The sequence below is a fragment of the Lissotriton vulgaris genome, chromosome 8 (assembly GCF_964263255.1).
Source record: "Lissotriton vulgaris chromosome 8, aLisVul1.2, whole genome shotgun sequence".
In the NCBI taxonomy this organism is placed as follows: Eukaryota; Metazoa; Chordata; class Amphibia; order Caudata; family Salamandridae; genus Lissotriton; species Lissotriton vulgaris.
In genome coordinates this window covers 1,080,490,981-1,080,507,532 of record NC_141696.1, presented here as the reverse complement: position 1 = coordinate 1,080,507,532, position 16,552 = coordinate 1,080,490,981, and the positions used below count along the sequence as shown (strand labels likewise).

Sequence of the window (16,552 nt, the reverse complement as noted above, 5' to 3'; positions counted from 1 at the left end):
GCCTGAATCCGTTTTGCGACGGATCCAGAATATCATTTTGGCTCAAGTACTGAGAGAGAACATTATTAACATGAGCCTCAGCAATCTTGGCCATCGACGGGAGAAGGGAGATTGGCCTAAAATTTTCAGGTTTGGAGGGATCTAGTGAAGGCTTCTTAATAATAGGGATAACCTGTGCCTGTTTCCAAGTCCTAGGAACTATGGCTGTGGAGAGGGACAAGTTAAGTATTGCACCAATCGGCTGTTGAAAGTGCGCCAGGGACTCCATAAATTGCGCCGGCCTCATGGGGTCCGATGGCGAGCCCGCTTTCACTTTCTTGCAGAGTTTGACTAGCTCTTTTCCAGAAATCTCTGGGATACATGTTAAAGTGCTGCCACCAGCCCTGGAGTCAGCAAAATTGTGCAGACCAGGAGGGTGCAGCGAAAAGGTCTTATAGATGTTTTTCACCTTTTCAACAAAAAAGATAGCTAGTTCTTCACATTGCCGTGCAGATTTCTGCGGGCTTGGGAAAAAAACAGATTTATTTTATATATATGTTGACCGAGAACTTGAAAAAGAATGCATGTGTGTGTGTTGTCACATTTGCTTCTAAGGGCAAGGTGCCTTGGTCAGTGACAACATCTCTGTCACGCGCATTGCGATCACGGAGGCCCCTTGTAGCTAACCGTCTTCAAAATCCTCCACCGACTGAGCGCCTTTGCCAATGTAAACCAGCTAAAAATAGACATGTTCACAGGCATTCGGTGCATGCTACCTGTAATTAACTAAGCCAAGTGGAAGTAAAGTAATGAATGTGAGGAAGAAGTGTTGCTGCGAGATGCACACCGAAATTACTTGCTTTCCTGAACCACAGTTTCAATGCAGTAAACCTTATGAAGCTCTGAAATTTCGGTGGTTTTAGATTGAATTAACTCGGCGTCTGCCATTTTTTTCCCTATTGTAATACAGGATTACAGGAGGGGCAGGAGAGCAGAGAGGGCGCTCAAAAAAAGAGAGCGAGTCCGCCATGTGCCCAGGATCACACAAATTACTCAAGAAGAAAGGTACCTGAAAACATTGAAGTGTCTTATCACACGAAAAAAAACAGAACGCTCAAATACGTAGCCTCCACTGGTGCAGCAGGTAACGGAGGCCTGAGGGGCCCACTGAATCACGATTATTGTTGTTTCGCAGATCAAGCAGCGGCCGGACAAGGCCCATTTTCTTCCTTGCTCTAGGGCTTATCCGGGAAACACTAGCTATTAAACTGAGCGCGTGTGAGTTTCCTGTTGTGTACTCCCATAGCAAGACAATTAAAGACAAAATTGTTTAACAACAGTCTAGCACAACCCACGAAGAGGGGTCCTTGCCTTCCAAATCACGGGTTCTTCAAAAATCGACCTACAAAGTTGCAAAAAAATATAAGCCCCAATATCAGCATTATGTAAAATGTAGCCACAATCCGTTATAGATTTTTGCTCGAAACTGCCAAAAACGCATCTTTCATGCGCATACGATCCATGTGTTGCTCACCTTAGTCAGTGACAGTTTTGCACAAAGTGGTGTTTCTGTGCCGCCACCCGTGCATCTGAAGGGCTGACAGCGATGCTGAATTACCGAATGAAGCAGTGAGAATCGGGAGCACGTGTAGCCTGTGACTTATCTGAATAACGTCTGTGAGCCTTTCATTTCCATGAGCAGACGCACGGGGGCTGTCCTGCGAACCAGAGGGCACAGCTGCGCTGCCTGCAACTTTACACAACCGACTACAGGAACAACGCGCAACAATGTTTGTCTTAATCTCAGCGGCTTTGATTCCCTCCAAACATTAAATGATTCATGGTAACGCTTAGACATCAGTCATCCACAATTTATAAATGGCAGCTCGGCTTTAGTATTAATGAATTGGGATCAATAGGGAGCCAATGAAAGCGCTCACCTTTTCTATTTCAATACATAAATGTTTCACTAAGGCTGAGCCCACTCCAGCTGAAGAGAAAACGAGTTAAACATTTTGCGCAAAGTTCTTCTTAATGGAATGGGTGTTTCAATGAAAGGACGCTTGAAATCTGAAAAACAGGAGGGGGTGTTTATTCATAATTTGGTTCTCGAAACATCAGCATTCTAATAAGGTCTAAGGGCGATGGTGACTGAGCCGATGGGGCGCACGCAGCATACCCAAACAAAACTGACTGTAACCCCCATCACTACATGTATGACTCTACCTGTCCTGGCGTAGATATCAGTCCTGACCGCGTGTACAAGGAAGGGTGGCAGGCCACAGATAGCACGAGGTGGCACACGTTAGTCTGGTGGCAGCTCACACGACAGCGTGCATCAAACTACAGCCACCTCGAACACCCAGCACCACCGGCGGCGGCAGCCCCTCTTGAGAACCGTATCCAACACGTGTCGACAGATTGAAGCAAACAGCAGTCTGAGCCGCCACCACCAGCTGACCCGCGCGCACACACACCAGAACAGTCTTCTTACCACTGTTTTGTGCATCACTCGACCAGTCCTTCCGGTGGCTGTCAGTCGTCCCAGATACCAAAAGGCAGCTATATGGAGAGTGCGTGACTATCCAGAACTGTCTAGGAAGCCCCAGCCGGAAACCTCTTGCCCTCCCCCCACATGCCGGCCTTCCTGGTTCTTTCCCGCTCGGGCCCCAAGGGCAATGTATGCTGGCAGATCCCATGTGACAGTCCACTGTAGAACAGTGATAGCCACCAGGGCTGCAGTGCTCACCTTCACTGCCCTCAGGTGGACAACCACGTTAGTAGTGGTAGCGGCGCCATTGAATGGAACGCTCTACCGGCCCTGCCTAGCTGGCAGTACCATGGTCCACAGTGCAACCCACGCTGGCAGACGGGCACCATCTGTCAGGCTAGAGCAGTGTTGTGGTAGCCCCACCCATGACATGCGTCACTGTCCGGTCAACGCACCACGGTCGAAAAGGGAACTGAAAAAAGTGTCCCAGATTTTCAAATTGGGCAGAGTTACACTTGCAGAGACACACTGTACAGGTGTGTTGCATGGAACGGGAGACTGCATGCATTTGCGCTTGCAACTTTTGTTTTGAAACAGTGGAAATTAAAAGCAGCAACCGTCCCACCAGTCCATAAAAGGCCCACACGCTGCCCAAAACGGCCCACACACTGAACGGTCTGAAAACCCCTTCTGGTCCTGCCAGATTGACCAATAGGTCAGTCCCACCCTACAGACCCCTCTCCCTGACTGTCAGTCGTGTTGACACAACCCTGGCTATCGCCTCCTCGCACTGGTACCCTCCCTGCCTGGTTTCCATGCTCATGAGGTTCGGGCACATGAGGTACGGGTTGCAAACCGTTGCAGAATGGCAGTTTGCTCTACTAGCGTGGGTGCAGCACGCTGAAAGTGCCGTGCTGCTTCCAGACAGAGAGAGGCTCCCTCACAACAACACTTGGCTGGCAATGTGTGTGTCCCTGCTGCGAGACGTGGAACGAGCTCTGCTCACGGGGACAGGAAGCTTAATGAGGAGAGAGGCCACGTCACGCGCCACCTACTTCGCGCTTTATTTCCCTTTATGCCATGTCTAGTCTCGGTGGGTTGTAAACAGCGCGAAGGGCGTTCCAGGGATGACGGCGACGGAACCCGTTAAGCAGACCCGGGGGTTAGAGAGGTGGGGGGCATGGTGGGAGGAGCGGGGGCCTGGGTGAGAATGGAAAAAGGAGAATTACGATGGAAAGTGTACAAATCTGGAGATGTGGCAAAAAAAGGAGTTAATAGGGATAAAGGATTAAAAACGATGTTACACTTAAACGAGGAAGAGAAAACAAAGATAGTAAGAACACTGGGGATACAGAGAAGATGGGGCGACAAGATGTGGGGCTGGTGATGACGAGAGACATTAGGGTGGGGAAAGAAAGGGGGGACTTAAGGCGAAAAGGGTTTAGGGAGATAGAAAAATATATGGAGATTTGGGATAGATAAATATGAACAGAGGAAAAGTCGGAAGGGGCATGGTTTGAAACCTAGAAACAGTGGTTTTTAGGATAAGAAATTGAAACAGGTGACTGGGACATACTATCTGACCGGGCTGAAGGTAAGCACAGAGAAGCGGAAATAGGTGGACAGGCAAAAGGATTTAGACGAATGGGAGGGGTGTCTAAAAGCAGGAAGGCAGGTGTGACATATGGACAAATTGAGATGGAGTGAACAAGTAATCGGTCAAGAGGAACGCAAAAGTAATTCGATGTAAAGTAGCGGGTTCAATAGCGTAGTGGAAAGATGAACGCAAGCCAATGCTGTTCCGCTGGGGTGCATTGATATATGTAATGCCCCCAGTGCACGCACCACAGGTAACTCATCCCCCGAGGCACATCATCATTGACGCGCTCTCCCTGCGCCTGACATTAGCAGACTTGCACGCGGGTACCATGCGGGAGCGTCCCCCTGCCAGCCCACCCACCTTCTCCCTGCCCGGAGGCAGTCCCCCTGCCAGCCTGCACCGCGTCTCTTCGCAGCCGGCAGACCACCAGTCCCCCGGGAGCGGACAGCACCAGCTGCTCCCGGTGGAGCCCAGGTTACGCCCGCATCAGACGCCGTATCCAGGGCATTTTTCAAAAACTGTGATTTCAAATCCTTGTGCCCCGCCCCCTGGCCCTGTGACAGACGGAGGGGGCAGCAGCAGGTGCAGCGTCCCTGCTCCCCCCCGTACCGAGCAGTGGCAGTAGCCCCTCACCGGCACCGCGGTCCCGCCCCCGGTCGCCATTGGCGGCCCGGGCGGGGGCAGGTCCGGCCCCGGGAGCGGATTGGCTACCAGGGCGCAGGATCAATGTTTAAGCGGAGGCTCGGAGGTGCGGCGAGTCAGTCGGCGAGAGGCGCAGGAGTGCTGCGGGGGAGCGGGGCATCGAGCTGCAGAGCCGCAAGTGTTTGCCCCGAGGCACCCCCGCGCCGCCGGCTGCACTGACCCACCTCTTGCCCACTCATCCAGCACACAGAGCTCGCAGCCACTTCACACCAACCGGCACCGCTTAAAGGACTTAACAGCATGCGGGTACGAAACGGAAATACATTACTGAGGACTGTCTGAAACTACCAGGGAAAACTGTGTTTTCTTCACCATTTAATCCGTTGTTTCATCTTTTAAAGAAAAATATTGAAAAAATCGTACAGTATTCGACATAAGTGGAAACATATCTAAAGAGCGAAGAAACTGCAAGCAGCTAAATTGGTGGCAGGGATGTGTGGATGAAAATTACGGACTGGAACAACCCCGGAGCACATTCTGCCTGCAGATCACGTCTAGTGCATCCTTTGTACCGCCTCTGAATTGGACTGAGTGGGTACCAGCCAGCGGAGCTCTGTCTTCATCATCTCGCTGAGCAGCCCGGACAAGAGACTGTGTTTGTTCTGCGAGGAGGCTCAGCCACAGACCGTTAGGAGGAAGAGGTGTGCCCTGTCTGTGGCAGAGTCTGTGCCTCCAGAGTGAACGGGCTCTGTCTTCATCGGCCAGACTCTCTCACTCCTCGGAACATCTGCATTCCGAGCCAGCCTCCTGCCCCCTTCTCTTCGGCTGCCAGGAAGACGAGACTCAAAACACCCTGTGCGTGAGTGAAAGCCCACCGAGGAGGAAGCCACTGACTGCGGCTTCGCCCCTCCCCCCGAGGTACCCAAGGAGGCTTTCTAGCCACAGACTGCGAGCGCTTCACACCGCAGAACTGATTGGTGTTCTTCAGACCCATTGATTTGATTCGACTGAACGTCTTGTCACTGTGTTTTTTTTCCCCTACCGACCCGATCGCCTCAGATGAGAACTGCAGAGGCGCTGGAGAGAGACACCGTGAACAGGAAGAAAGCTGCGCCCTCCCTCTCAAAGCTTCACCTGTGACTGCACCAACTGGCTCCCTTTCAGCACTGGATACCCTTTTTTGCATTTCTCCTCCCCTCTTTTTTTGCCTGCGCCAGACGTGGATTGACTTTTTATTTTCACTCCAACACAAAAAAAAGAACGAAACTACCTTTTAAGGGACCCACATCTGTGATCTGCTAGCACAGATCGCCGTCACTCCTTTCATCATTGCAGCATTTTCTCCCCATTGGATCCCTTCAACGTAGGGATTCCGGAACAACCCCCTTTTTTTGCACTCTGCATAGCCACTTGAGAAGTCTGGGAGAGGAGCGCGGAATAGAAGCTGCCTGTGGTGGCGATGTGGGGACGCAGCCGCGCTCCGCTGCTAGTCAGGCGAGATTAGATCTTTGAATGCAGCAAACACTCCCTGAAAAGCGGCATCTCTCGCAGCGAGAGCCACGTCTCACCGGAGCAGAGAGCGGGGACCGACCTTCCATCAGACCATGGACGTTGAGACTGGAATAAGCCCCGCCGCTGCCCGCCCCTCGCTCTGCAGACACCGTCTCCCCTGGCCGGCCAGCACCCTCGCCCTGCGGCTGTGAACGTGAGCCTGGGAGCAGGTCTGCCTTGCCTGTGATTTTTGAGGTTTGTCTAACGATCATGACGCCTTGCAGTGGATGCTGGTGTTTTCCGAGGACTGGTTGCAGAACCTGAAGCCCGCCAGCCCTGTTTTGATTCGGTCTATCGGCTGCCCATCTGTCTTGCAGGGCTTTAAATCAACAGGTTCCGGAGCTTGAGGAAGGAAAAAAAGGGAGGCACCGCGCCTGACTGAGGGAAGTGAAGGCAAGCGTGAGGCAGAGGAGCGTCGGGAAGAAGGAGGGATGGGGAAAGGTGCGGGAAGAGGGAGAAGGCGAGAGGATTGAAGGGGCCGAGAAAGGAGTGTCGAGGAGCAGAAAGCAGAAGAAACAAGGGGCATGTGAAAAGCGCATTGAAATCACCATTAATGAAGGAAACCGCAAGAAGAAAAGGGGAATAGTTGGAGGCGAACAGCATAGACAGGGTTCGGATCTCACTGGGGTTAAAAGAAGCACACCGGGTTCGGGAGAAGAGACAAGCGCCAGGGGGAGAACATCTGGGTGGACAAGAAAGGTCTGGAATACGGCACACAAGACTGAAAATATCCAAGAGTGGTTGAAAGGAGGAACTAAAAGCAACGAAGCCGAGCTCCAGGGACAGCCCCGTTGTTTCCACCCACCCCAGCCGCCGAGTCCTGGGGATGTACCTGTCCGTCTGCCTCCTGTCCCTGCTGCTCTGGGCCCCCGCCCTGTCTCTGAAGAACTTGAACTACTCGGTGCCGGAGGAGCGAGAGGCGGGCACGGTGATCGGCAACATCGGCAGGGATGCTCGATTGGGGGGCGGCCCAGGGGGCTCCCCCGGAGGCCGCAAGCAGAGCTTCCGAGTGCTGGAGAACTCGGCGCCGCACCTGCTGGACGTGGACCCCGAGAGCGGGCTGCTCTACACCAAGCAGCGCCTGGACCGCGAGGCGCTATGCCGTCGAAACGCCCGGTGCCAGCTCTCCCTCGAGGTCTTCGCCAACGAGCGGGAGATCTGCATGGTCAAGGTAGAGGTGCAGGACCTGAACGACAACGCGCCCTCCTTCCCGGCCGAGCAGATGGACCTGGACATCTCTGAGAACGCCTCCCCGGGCACCCGCTTCCCGCTCACGGGGGCGCACGACCCTGATGCCGGCGACAACGGCCTGAGCACCTACACCCTGACCGGCAACGAGCACGGGGCCTTCGCGCTGGACGTCAAGTCCCGGGGCGACGGCAGCAAGTTCCCGGAGCTGGTGGTGCAGCGGGCGCTGGACCGCGAGGAGCACGAGCGCCACACGCTGCTTCTAGGCGCCCAGGACGGCGGGGACCCCCCGCGCTCCGCCTCGCTGCTCATCAACGTGCGGGTCACCGACTCCAACGACAACAGCCCGGTCTTCAGCGCATCCGCCTACACGGTGGAGATCCCCGAGAACACCCCTGCAGGGCGCACGGTCATTGACCTGAACGCCACGGACGCCGACGAGGGTGCCAATGGGGAGGTGGTCTACTCGTTCAGCGGCTCCACTGCCGAGCGGGTGCGGGAGCTGTTCGCCTTGGACCCCCGCACCGGCCTCATCACCCTGCGGGCGCCGCTGGACTACGAGGAGAGCTCCCTGCTGGAGATGGACGTGCAGGCGCGGGATCAGGGTCCCAACCCGGTGCCGGCACACTGCAAGGTCACCGTGCGGGTGGGCGACCGCAACGACAACGCGCCGGCCATCGGCTTCGTGTCCGTGCGCCAGGGGGCGCTGAGCGAGGCTTCGCCCCCCGGGACTGTGATCGCCCTGGTGCGGGTCACCGACCGCGACGCGGGCAAGAACGGGCAGCTGCAGTGCCGGGTGGTGGGCGGCGCGCCCTTCCGCCTGGAGGAGAACTACGACAACTTCTACACGGTGGTCACCGACCGCCCGCTGGACCGCGAGGCGCAGGACGAGTACAACGTGACCATCGTGGCCCGGGACATGGGCAGCCCCCCGCTCAACACCAGCCGCTCCTTCCTGGTGCGCATCCTGGACGAGAACGACAACCCCCCGCGCTTCAACCGCGCCTCCTCCGTGCTGCAGGTGCCCGAGAACAACATCCCCGGGGAGTACCTGGGCTCCGTGATGGCCGAGGACCCCGACCAGGGCCTGAACGGCACCGTCTCCTACTCCATCCTCCCCTCGCAGGTGGGCGACGCCTCCATCAACACCTACGTGTCGGTCAACCCCACCAACGGGGCCATCTACGCCGTGCGCTCCTTCAACTACGAGCTCACCAAGTACTTCGAGTTCCGGGTGCTGGCCAAGGACTCGGGCTCCCCGCACCTGGAGAGCAACGCCACGGTGCGGGTCATCGTGCTGGACCTGAACGACAACGCGCCCATCATCGTGCTGCCCGCCCTGCTCAACGACACGGCGGTGCTGGACGTGCCCAGGAACGTGGGGGTGGGCTACACGGTGGGCACGGTGCGGGCCACCGACAAGGACTTCGGCGAGAGCAGCCGGCTCACCTACGAGATCGTGGAGGGCAACGAGGAGCACCTCTTCGAAATAGACCCCGACACGGGCGACATCAGGACTCTGAACCCCTACTGGGAAGAGGTGGCGCCCGTGGTGGAGCTGGTGGTGGAGGTGACGGACCACGGGAAACCCACCCTGTCCACCAAGGCCAAGCTGATAGTCAAGGCCTCCGTGGGGCCTACCATGCCCCACGGCAAGCCCCGGGTGAACGGCGAGCAGCAGCACTGGGACATGTCCCTGCCCCTCATTGTCACCCTCAGCACCATCTCCATCATCCTCCTGGCCGCAATGATCACCATCGCCGTCAAGTGCAAGCGCGAGAACAAGGAGATCCGCACCTACAACTGCCGGATCGCCGAGTACAGCCACCCGCAGCTGGGCAAGGGCAAGAAAAAGAAGATCAACAAGAACGAGATCATGCTGGTGCCCAGCGAGGGCGAGGAGCGGAATGCCATGAACGTCATGAACGTGGTGAGCAGCCCCTCCCTGGCCACCTCGCCCATGTACTTTGACTACCAGACTCGGCTGCCCCTGAGCTCGCCGAGGTCAGAGGTCATGTACCTGAAGCCCACCTCCAACAGCTTGACTGTACCCCAGGGGCACTGCCACACCAGCTTCACGGGGCCATCCACCAACCCCACCGAGACCACCACCAACCGGATGTCCATCATCCAGGTAGGAGACATTAGGACTAAAAGCCATGAAATCACGGTGCCGTGTGGGGCCAGCCTGCTTATTTCCATCCCCATGCGCAATGTTTCAGTGAAAGTGCAAATTGACCCAGTGCGTTCCCACATTAAAGCAAAAGATACGTCTCACTGTTTATAAAGTGCTCTCTGACCCAGAGATTCCAAATGATACCCTGACACATTACTCGCCATAATACACAAAGTCATATTACAATACCTTCTTTCTGTAACTAACACAATTTCTTGTTGTCAAACACATCTCCAAAAGCAATGCACAAACCCATGCGTGCACACACAACACGCGGGCTGCTTTGAACAACAGCTAGTGTAAAATAAAGAATTCAGCCATTGCATTAGACTCCTTATGGAAATAAGCCTTTTTTTAAACACAAAAATCGCTTGTTAAGTGTAATTCTTCATTCCCGGGACACGGCAGGGGCTTGCCTGGACTGGTGTCCCATTGCACCAGAGTTGCTCTCGTTGCAGCTTTGCAGTGAGTGGGCAGACTCGAGCAAGCGTGGCTAGGATCCGTCCATGATTATTTATTGAGACCTGCAGTCCTGCTGCTCGCAGCACGCGCCCGAGTTCTGTGCTCACAGTCTCGAGGCAAGAGCTGACAGATCAAGGTGAGCCCTCGCGCTCTGAATGCTTGATGCGCACCTGCAGACGAACGCTCGCACCGTGCATCGGAGCCACGCATTTTTCTGCTCAGAGGGTGACGCACAAACAGCCTCAGGGAACTAGCGTTGCAAATCAGCATACGGGCCCATTGTTTAACCCTATATTAGTAGTATCACACAGCTATGACTCATGCCTAGCAGATCACCTTATCCATGGAGCTAATTGTTCATCATTGTCCGAAAAACATAGTAGGGAGACGTCAGGTAACAAAATCTGCATCGAGAGCAAACCCAGTGACTGCTCAGGTTGGTCCTGTTGGGGGCTTTCAAAGAGGCATAGCCTGCTTGGCAAGCACTGACTGCCTGCATTTCCAGTGCTTGCTTGGCATTCGACCAGAACAAAACAACGCAATTCAGAACCATGGAGAGTGCGCTCACACCCTGCACCTCCGGAAGTCGACAAGGCGCAGTAGCACGAATTTGCAGTTTCTGTGGCGTCTGGGGACTCTGCTGGGAATATTTTAACAGTCTTAGTTGTCGTGGCGGATGTTTGTCGGACAGGTGTCCTTACACCTCCAGAAACTGCAAATCTAAACACGCAGGTCTAAACTATACACATGAGAGTAGCTTTCAAACATCATATTTCACGTTTAAGTTGTATCCTCTGTAAACATAAGATAACCTCTCGAATAGTCATTATTGGAAGGCTAAAGGGCATCAGCTTCACACCTCCCTGTGCATTGGAGGGTGGTCGGTGCAGTGGTGCACACAGTTGCTCATTAACCGCTGGGCATGTTCTGCACCGCCCTTAAGGGGTTGATAAGCCTTTTCGCTGCCACCTTTATCAACAAACCGCAGCCGCATCACGAAAAACATGTTTCCCCTCAGAAAAAACTAGTATGAAAATAGTTGCCTCTTCCGAAAAATGAATCTGTGTCTGGCTGTCATCAAGGCCCCCCGCCCCACCCTGCACTGTTATAGGTGTCTCCGCCCTGTCCACCTCCTGTACTGGTGCCTTCTTCCACGCTCAGCCGCTTGGTTTGGGCTGGCCTCACCCATCACATGTATCCCTGCCTTCAGTGTTCGGCTGGGGAGTCGCATCTTGACTTGGGAGCACTTTCCATCCAGATGGGTGAAATGTTGACATTATTCCACAATCTCATACCTCCCCATCCTAACCTGTCCACAGTCAGAGTTCTTTCCACATGCTGATATGAATCAGTACAGATCAGATTGGTACAGATTGAGGCCTACCCGCAGCAGATACTTTGAGCAGGGGAGGACGGTGATTGGAGCTCTGGGCATTTTAATGACAGTTCCCTGAAGTATACCTGTCTCTTGCTCTCGAAGGGACCAATGGAGAGCCCGGGGCGAGGGAGGCGCCCACCGCGCGTGCACTGATTGCTTGCGGTAATGTGTTATGCGTCAGGTACACAGAGCCCAAGAGACCCCCTCTTCGTCTGTCTGTGGAATGTACTCTGTTTGCCTGAGCTCCGCGGACATGCTTCGCGCCGTCTCCGCCGTCATGCCTCCACTCCTACTCCTGCAACATGATTTATTTAAAAATGAACAACTAAAACATTTAACGCTGTCTAGCATATGCCTCGAGCACTTATTACCAGTGTAGACTGACACACCAGGCTTCAGCAGACAAGAGGGGGTGTCGCATCTGCAGAGCCCGAGCCCGCCCTGGGTTCTAGCCGAATTATGTTTACTAATGGTTTCAAGTGTGCAGAGTGCAGTTAAAGCACACACGCCAGGCGCAAGCACTATAGAATACCAGATTATTCTGCCACAAAAGAAGCCTGCGTGTTCCTTCACACGGCTGTCTATTATTACTCTGCAAGTCCCTCCACAGGGTCCTTTGTCAGATGCATTGCACATTTGGATGGGTCTCTCCACTGGCGTTGCCTTCCACAGCACGTGCCACACCTTTCCGACATTTGACAGGGCAGATCAGCCTCCACTTTTTATCCAAATGTAAGAAAACATGTCTCTTTAAGGTGTTGTTCCAAGCAGCCCGTTCAAAAACATCCTGCTCCACAGTATGAAACTGTTACCATGGTGACACAAAACAAGGGACACCCACAAGGGCCACATGTAATATCCAAAGACGGATACAATTAAGGGAATTCAAATGTCCTGTTATTGACAAATTGGAGCATATGTTAGAATGGTGTCCATCTTGTCACAAGTTAAATGAGTGGGGACCATGATGTGTCCACATGACTGTAGCACCTTCCACCCTGCAAAGTGTTCAGTGAATGTTCGTAGTAGCACAAATGACAAACCATGACCAGAAGCCATGCCCTAGACTCATTATGTCAGTGCACAGCAGATAGAAATCCATATACTGAGCATTTAGTCTCTTAGTTCTTTTCGGGTTTGTGTTGTGCTCAGGCTGACAATATACACATTTGAGTTTCAGATTGTCCATCATCAATCATCATATGCTGTCTTCCAATTTCATTCCACTCTTTCTTCCTACTCCAGTTAGTGCTAGAGGACACACAACAGCAGCGGTCCCTTTAAAAATTGCAGTTTGCATTTTTATCAAAGAACATATAGCACCCTTTGCCACAATATTGAGATCAGGAGGAAACATGAACTATTATGCTGTCATCATCTCTAGCCTAACTCAGTCAGATGTGTATTTATATAATTTACATCTCAAGACCAGGATTCACCAATGAGAGAATAGTTACCCTGTAGCATCACTAGATAGGTGAACACCCTAAAATGGCAGTTTGTTCCAGCAGTGCTGTAGCAAAAATCATGTTCACATCCCAATCAAAACAAGCCTTTCTCACCTCCCTATACAATGACAAATCCACTTCATCTATCACAGTCCTAAAAAACAGCCCCCGTGGCTCAAGATTCACTGGTGTCTTTGTTGTCATGAGCCACACCAACTCCCATGGAAGGGAAAAGGTCAGACGGTTCTCAACATAAAATTGTTATACCCTTTAGGGAGCTGTCGAGAATAGTCAGAGACCTTTCTAGTCACCACCAAATTGCCTTAACATAAGATGGATTCTTTGTGATTCTGGTCAGTTCTCTCAGAAAATAGTAGAACAATCCTAAAACATACAAAATGCATTAAAAATAATGACTGTCTTTGAACATAATGGAATCTACCTGATTTGAGCATTTCCCTCAAATTAGTAGACTTACCCCAATTCTTTTCAATGCAATGCAGAAGACATCCTTAATATCAATGAATATTAATTTATTTTGAACCTTTAAAACTGACAGCATAAAATCAAGTCTCCCTGACAAAGATGAAAAAACTAAGAATCTTAGTCAGTCAGTCTTTTCAATTCTGAACTGAACACCAACATTTGAGAAGTACATGCATACAAGATATAAGACTGCAAATGACTACCAAATGCAGCCCACTCTTGGTGTTATGGAGTCTACTGCATTGGTTGTTCATGACCATGGGGAGAGGGGGGGGGCTAATGTTGCTGGAATTTTTTTTAACTGAGATAAAAATGGGCAACACTGCTGCCTCGTTTTTGTCGAGTGCTTGTTATTAGGAGCTGACATGGAGGAGGAGAATAAAAGCTCAAGTTAATAAGACATTTAATAATTTTGATCTGATATTTCAACCCTCTACAAACAGGGATTGTCTCTGGGATTTTGGCAGTGTGTGTTAGTATGACCCAGTACAAAGGCTCCCATTTTATTAATCTGAAGTTGTAAGTCAGCATTGCAGGGACTCAAGACAATGACCTGATCACTGCAGCTCACAGCTCACACTGTCTGCAAATACAGCCAGCCTCCTGCTTGATATTAGGGGGCAAGGAGATCTCTGGTAATGGGACAGGTATCACTAAACAACCCATTAATTTAGAGTATTTGATTACCCTGTTTGTAAAGTATCTTTTGTGACCACCCTTTTAATTGAACTCAGTTTTTGAATCTGAATCCCTAATGCATGAACTATCTTATACCCTAGTGGTCATGTGTGTGTCAAAGCATGCCACTCAAGAATGATGAGCAAGAGAGCAAGCCCTTCTAACGAACTGTGAGCAGGGCAGGACTGGCCGTAGTGGGCATTGGACGTTTCCCTGGGGGAATGCCGGCGGGGGTAGCAGCGGTGGAGCTGTGCTGCAATATCACCCACCAGTAACAAAAGCCGCAGTGCTCCACTCTTTCATGTCACCCACCCCCTGTGGTCTGGTCAGATCAAAATTGCCAGGGCTGCTTTGGGTTCCCAGCCTGGCCTCGATTGCGAGTGAGGCTACACACGTTACATTTTTGTGCAGGGTTGACTTGAAGCCAGGCACAGGTTTCAAAATAGCCACTCACATTTCAGCTCCCTTTACACAGTACTATTGGTAAATATCCATCTACAAAAGTGAACACAATGTACATTAATGTCGCACAATTAAAGACAACCGGTGTTAAAATTGCCCCTTCTGCTTTCAGTGTTCCCCATAACCAGCCCATTAATAAGTATGCACTCAGCTTCAGCACAAAATTGATCATACTCTTAACAGAATAAGGGAATGTTAAAAGTTCCTTCAAAGGCAATAGCATCGCAGGGCGAGAACTGCAGCTGGTATAGCACATCTGCCCCAATACTGCAATATTTTTCTTTCTTATTCTCTTTAAGTTTATATTATTCTACCCTAACTGAGTGGAATGTTTTAATATCATGATAGTGTTCAGCATCAGACTATACTGGTTGATAGCATCTTTCTCCCTCATTATAGACTCTTGCATGCAGCTCGAGTCTATTTTTGAGGAGGTGGACCTTGAAAGACCAAGAAAGCACTCATCAGTTGGCTATAATCAGGGCCACTGGATTATGGGATTGTGCGGCCGAATAAGTATAGATTTTCCACATTCACCACCTAATCCACCAACTGCTGGATGATCTGTGGATTTTAGAAAAAAGACTTTGCTTCTAGCTCGAACAGTTTAAAAGTGACTAAACCTACAGTGGCACATGTTGTGATGCACTAGAAAGGTGTTTTACAAAGCTTAACAGGTCCTCTTTCTGTTGCTTATTGTTTTACTAGGTGTTAAAAAGCTACTGTTCACAGACATTGTCAACAAGTGTAAAAATGACAAAATATCAAATTAAAACTATGGCAAAATGTGCTGCATTATGCTGCATTATTTGTATGTTCTTGTCGCCTAATTTCCTCAACCCTAACACATAATGTGGCCCTCCTGAGAGCATACTTTCAGTTGCTTTGGCCATAACCATATGAATGGATGAGAGCATGACTGAAAGACCAGAAATATTTCCAGAGAGCACTTCTACCTAGGTGTTCCTTGCCATTAATCTGCACCAACTCTCGTCATACACAGGAGTACGACAATCTAGTGACGGATGTACCATGTTACAACGCATACCGTTACAACTACCTACTATTACAACGCGACCATTACAACGCATACCATTACAACGCATAGCGCTTTGAGGTGCTGGATAGTGGTAAGTATAATTTACTATTCTAACTCCAGTCCCCGTGGACCCTAGGGAAGGTGTTGGATAGTAAATTATACTTATTCCCTATCCTAGAGCGCCCCCCAGCGCAATGCGTTGTAATGGTATGCGTTGTAAAAGTCGCGTTGTAATGGTAGTGCGGAGTAACAAATGCGTTGTAACAGGTGTATACCTCTAGTGACCCACTAAAAATGAAATATTTCCGCATATTAGTGAATTTATGATATGAAAGTTATTAAGCCATTAAATATATCCTCCTCTTCTGTTTCTTTCCAGTTCAGACGTTATCTGCACAATTTGCACATTGTATCAGTCTTTCCAACTTAATAGGCACTTCAGAATTGTTGTGACTTTCACTAACACGAAACATGACAACATTCATATATAGTACCCCCATTTTTGAAACTAGAGATGGCTCTTTGGGCCCCAAGGAGATTATTTATGCACAGATAAACACAACGTGTTGCAACATCTGAGTTAAAAAAAAATAGAACATAAGAGACTGTGTCTTGATGTGGAACAAGCACTTACTCCTCCGTTCATCTTCATGCACCCATTGGCCTCCGATGCCCATGGGTGGTGTGCCATCCTACTGGGGCACTTTGCAGCACCCAGATGTGCCAGGCATATGCAACATGAAATCACATCTCCTGCACCAGTGTGTATACCATTAGAGTGTCTACTCTGAAAATGAGTTGGAGTGAGTCTCCAAGTACTCTGACCCATACTGTCCCCTTTCATTTTTTAGCACAGATCTATACCACCTTTTGTTCATTGACAGAGGTAATACCAAATAACGCTCGCACGTGGGTCTGGCAGTGTACAGCAGTGACGGCTCAAAGAGCACTGCAGAGCAGACCTTGAAAGCA

At 51.1% G+C, this 16,552-nt stretch overlaps 1 protein-coding gene across 5 annotated transcripts in view; it reads left to right on the top strand.

Annotated features, from left to right (window-relative positions):
- The first annotated feature begins 4,833 nt into the window (after nt 1-4,833).
- The window catches only part of PCDH17 (protocadherin 17), a 195,541-nt gene continuing 183,822 nt past the window's right edge, over nt 4,834-16,552 (top strand). For all 5 annotated transcript variants that reach the window (XM_086934909.1, XM_086934910.1, XM_086934908.1 and 2 more), the window contains exon 1: nt 4,834-9,585. In XM_086934909.1, coding sequence (XP_086791035.1) covers nt 7,090-9,585 — 2,496 coding nt within the window. In that variant the 5' untranslated portion in view covers nt 4,834-7,089. The remainder of the gene's footprint in view (nt 9,586-16,552) is intronic.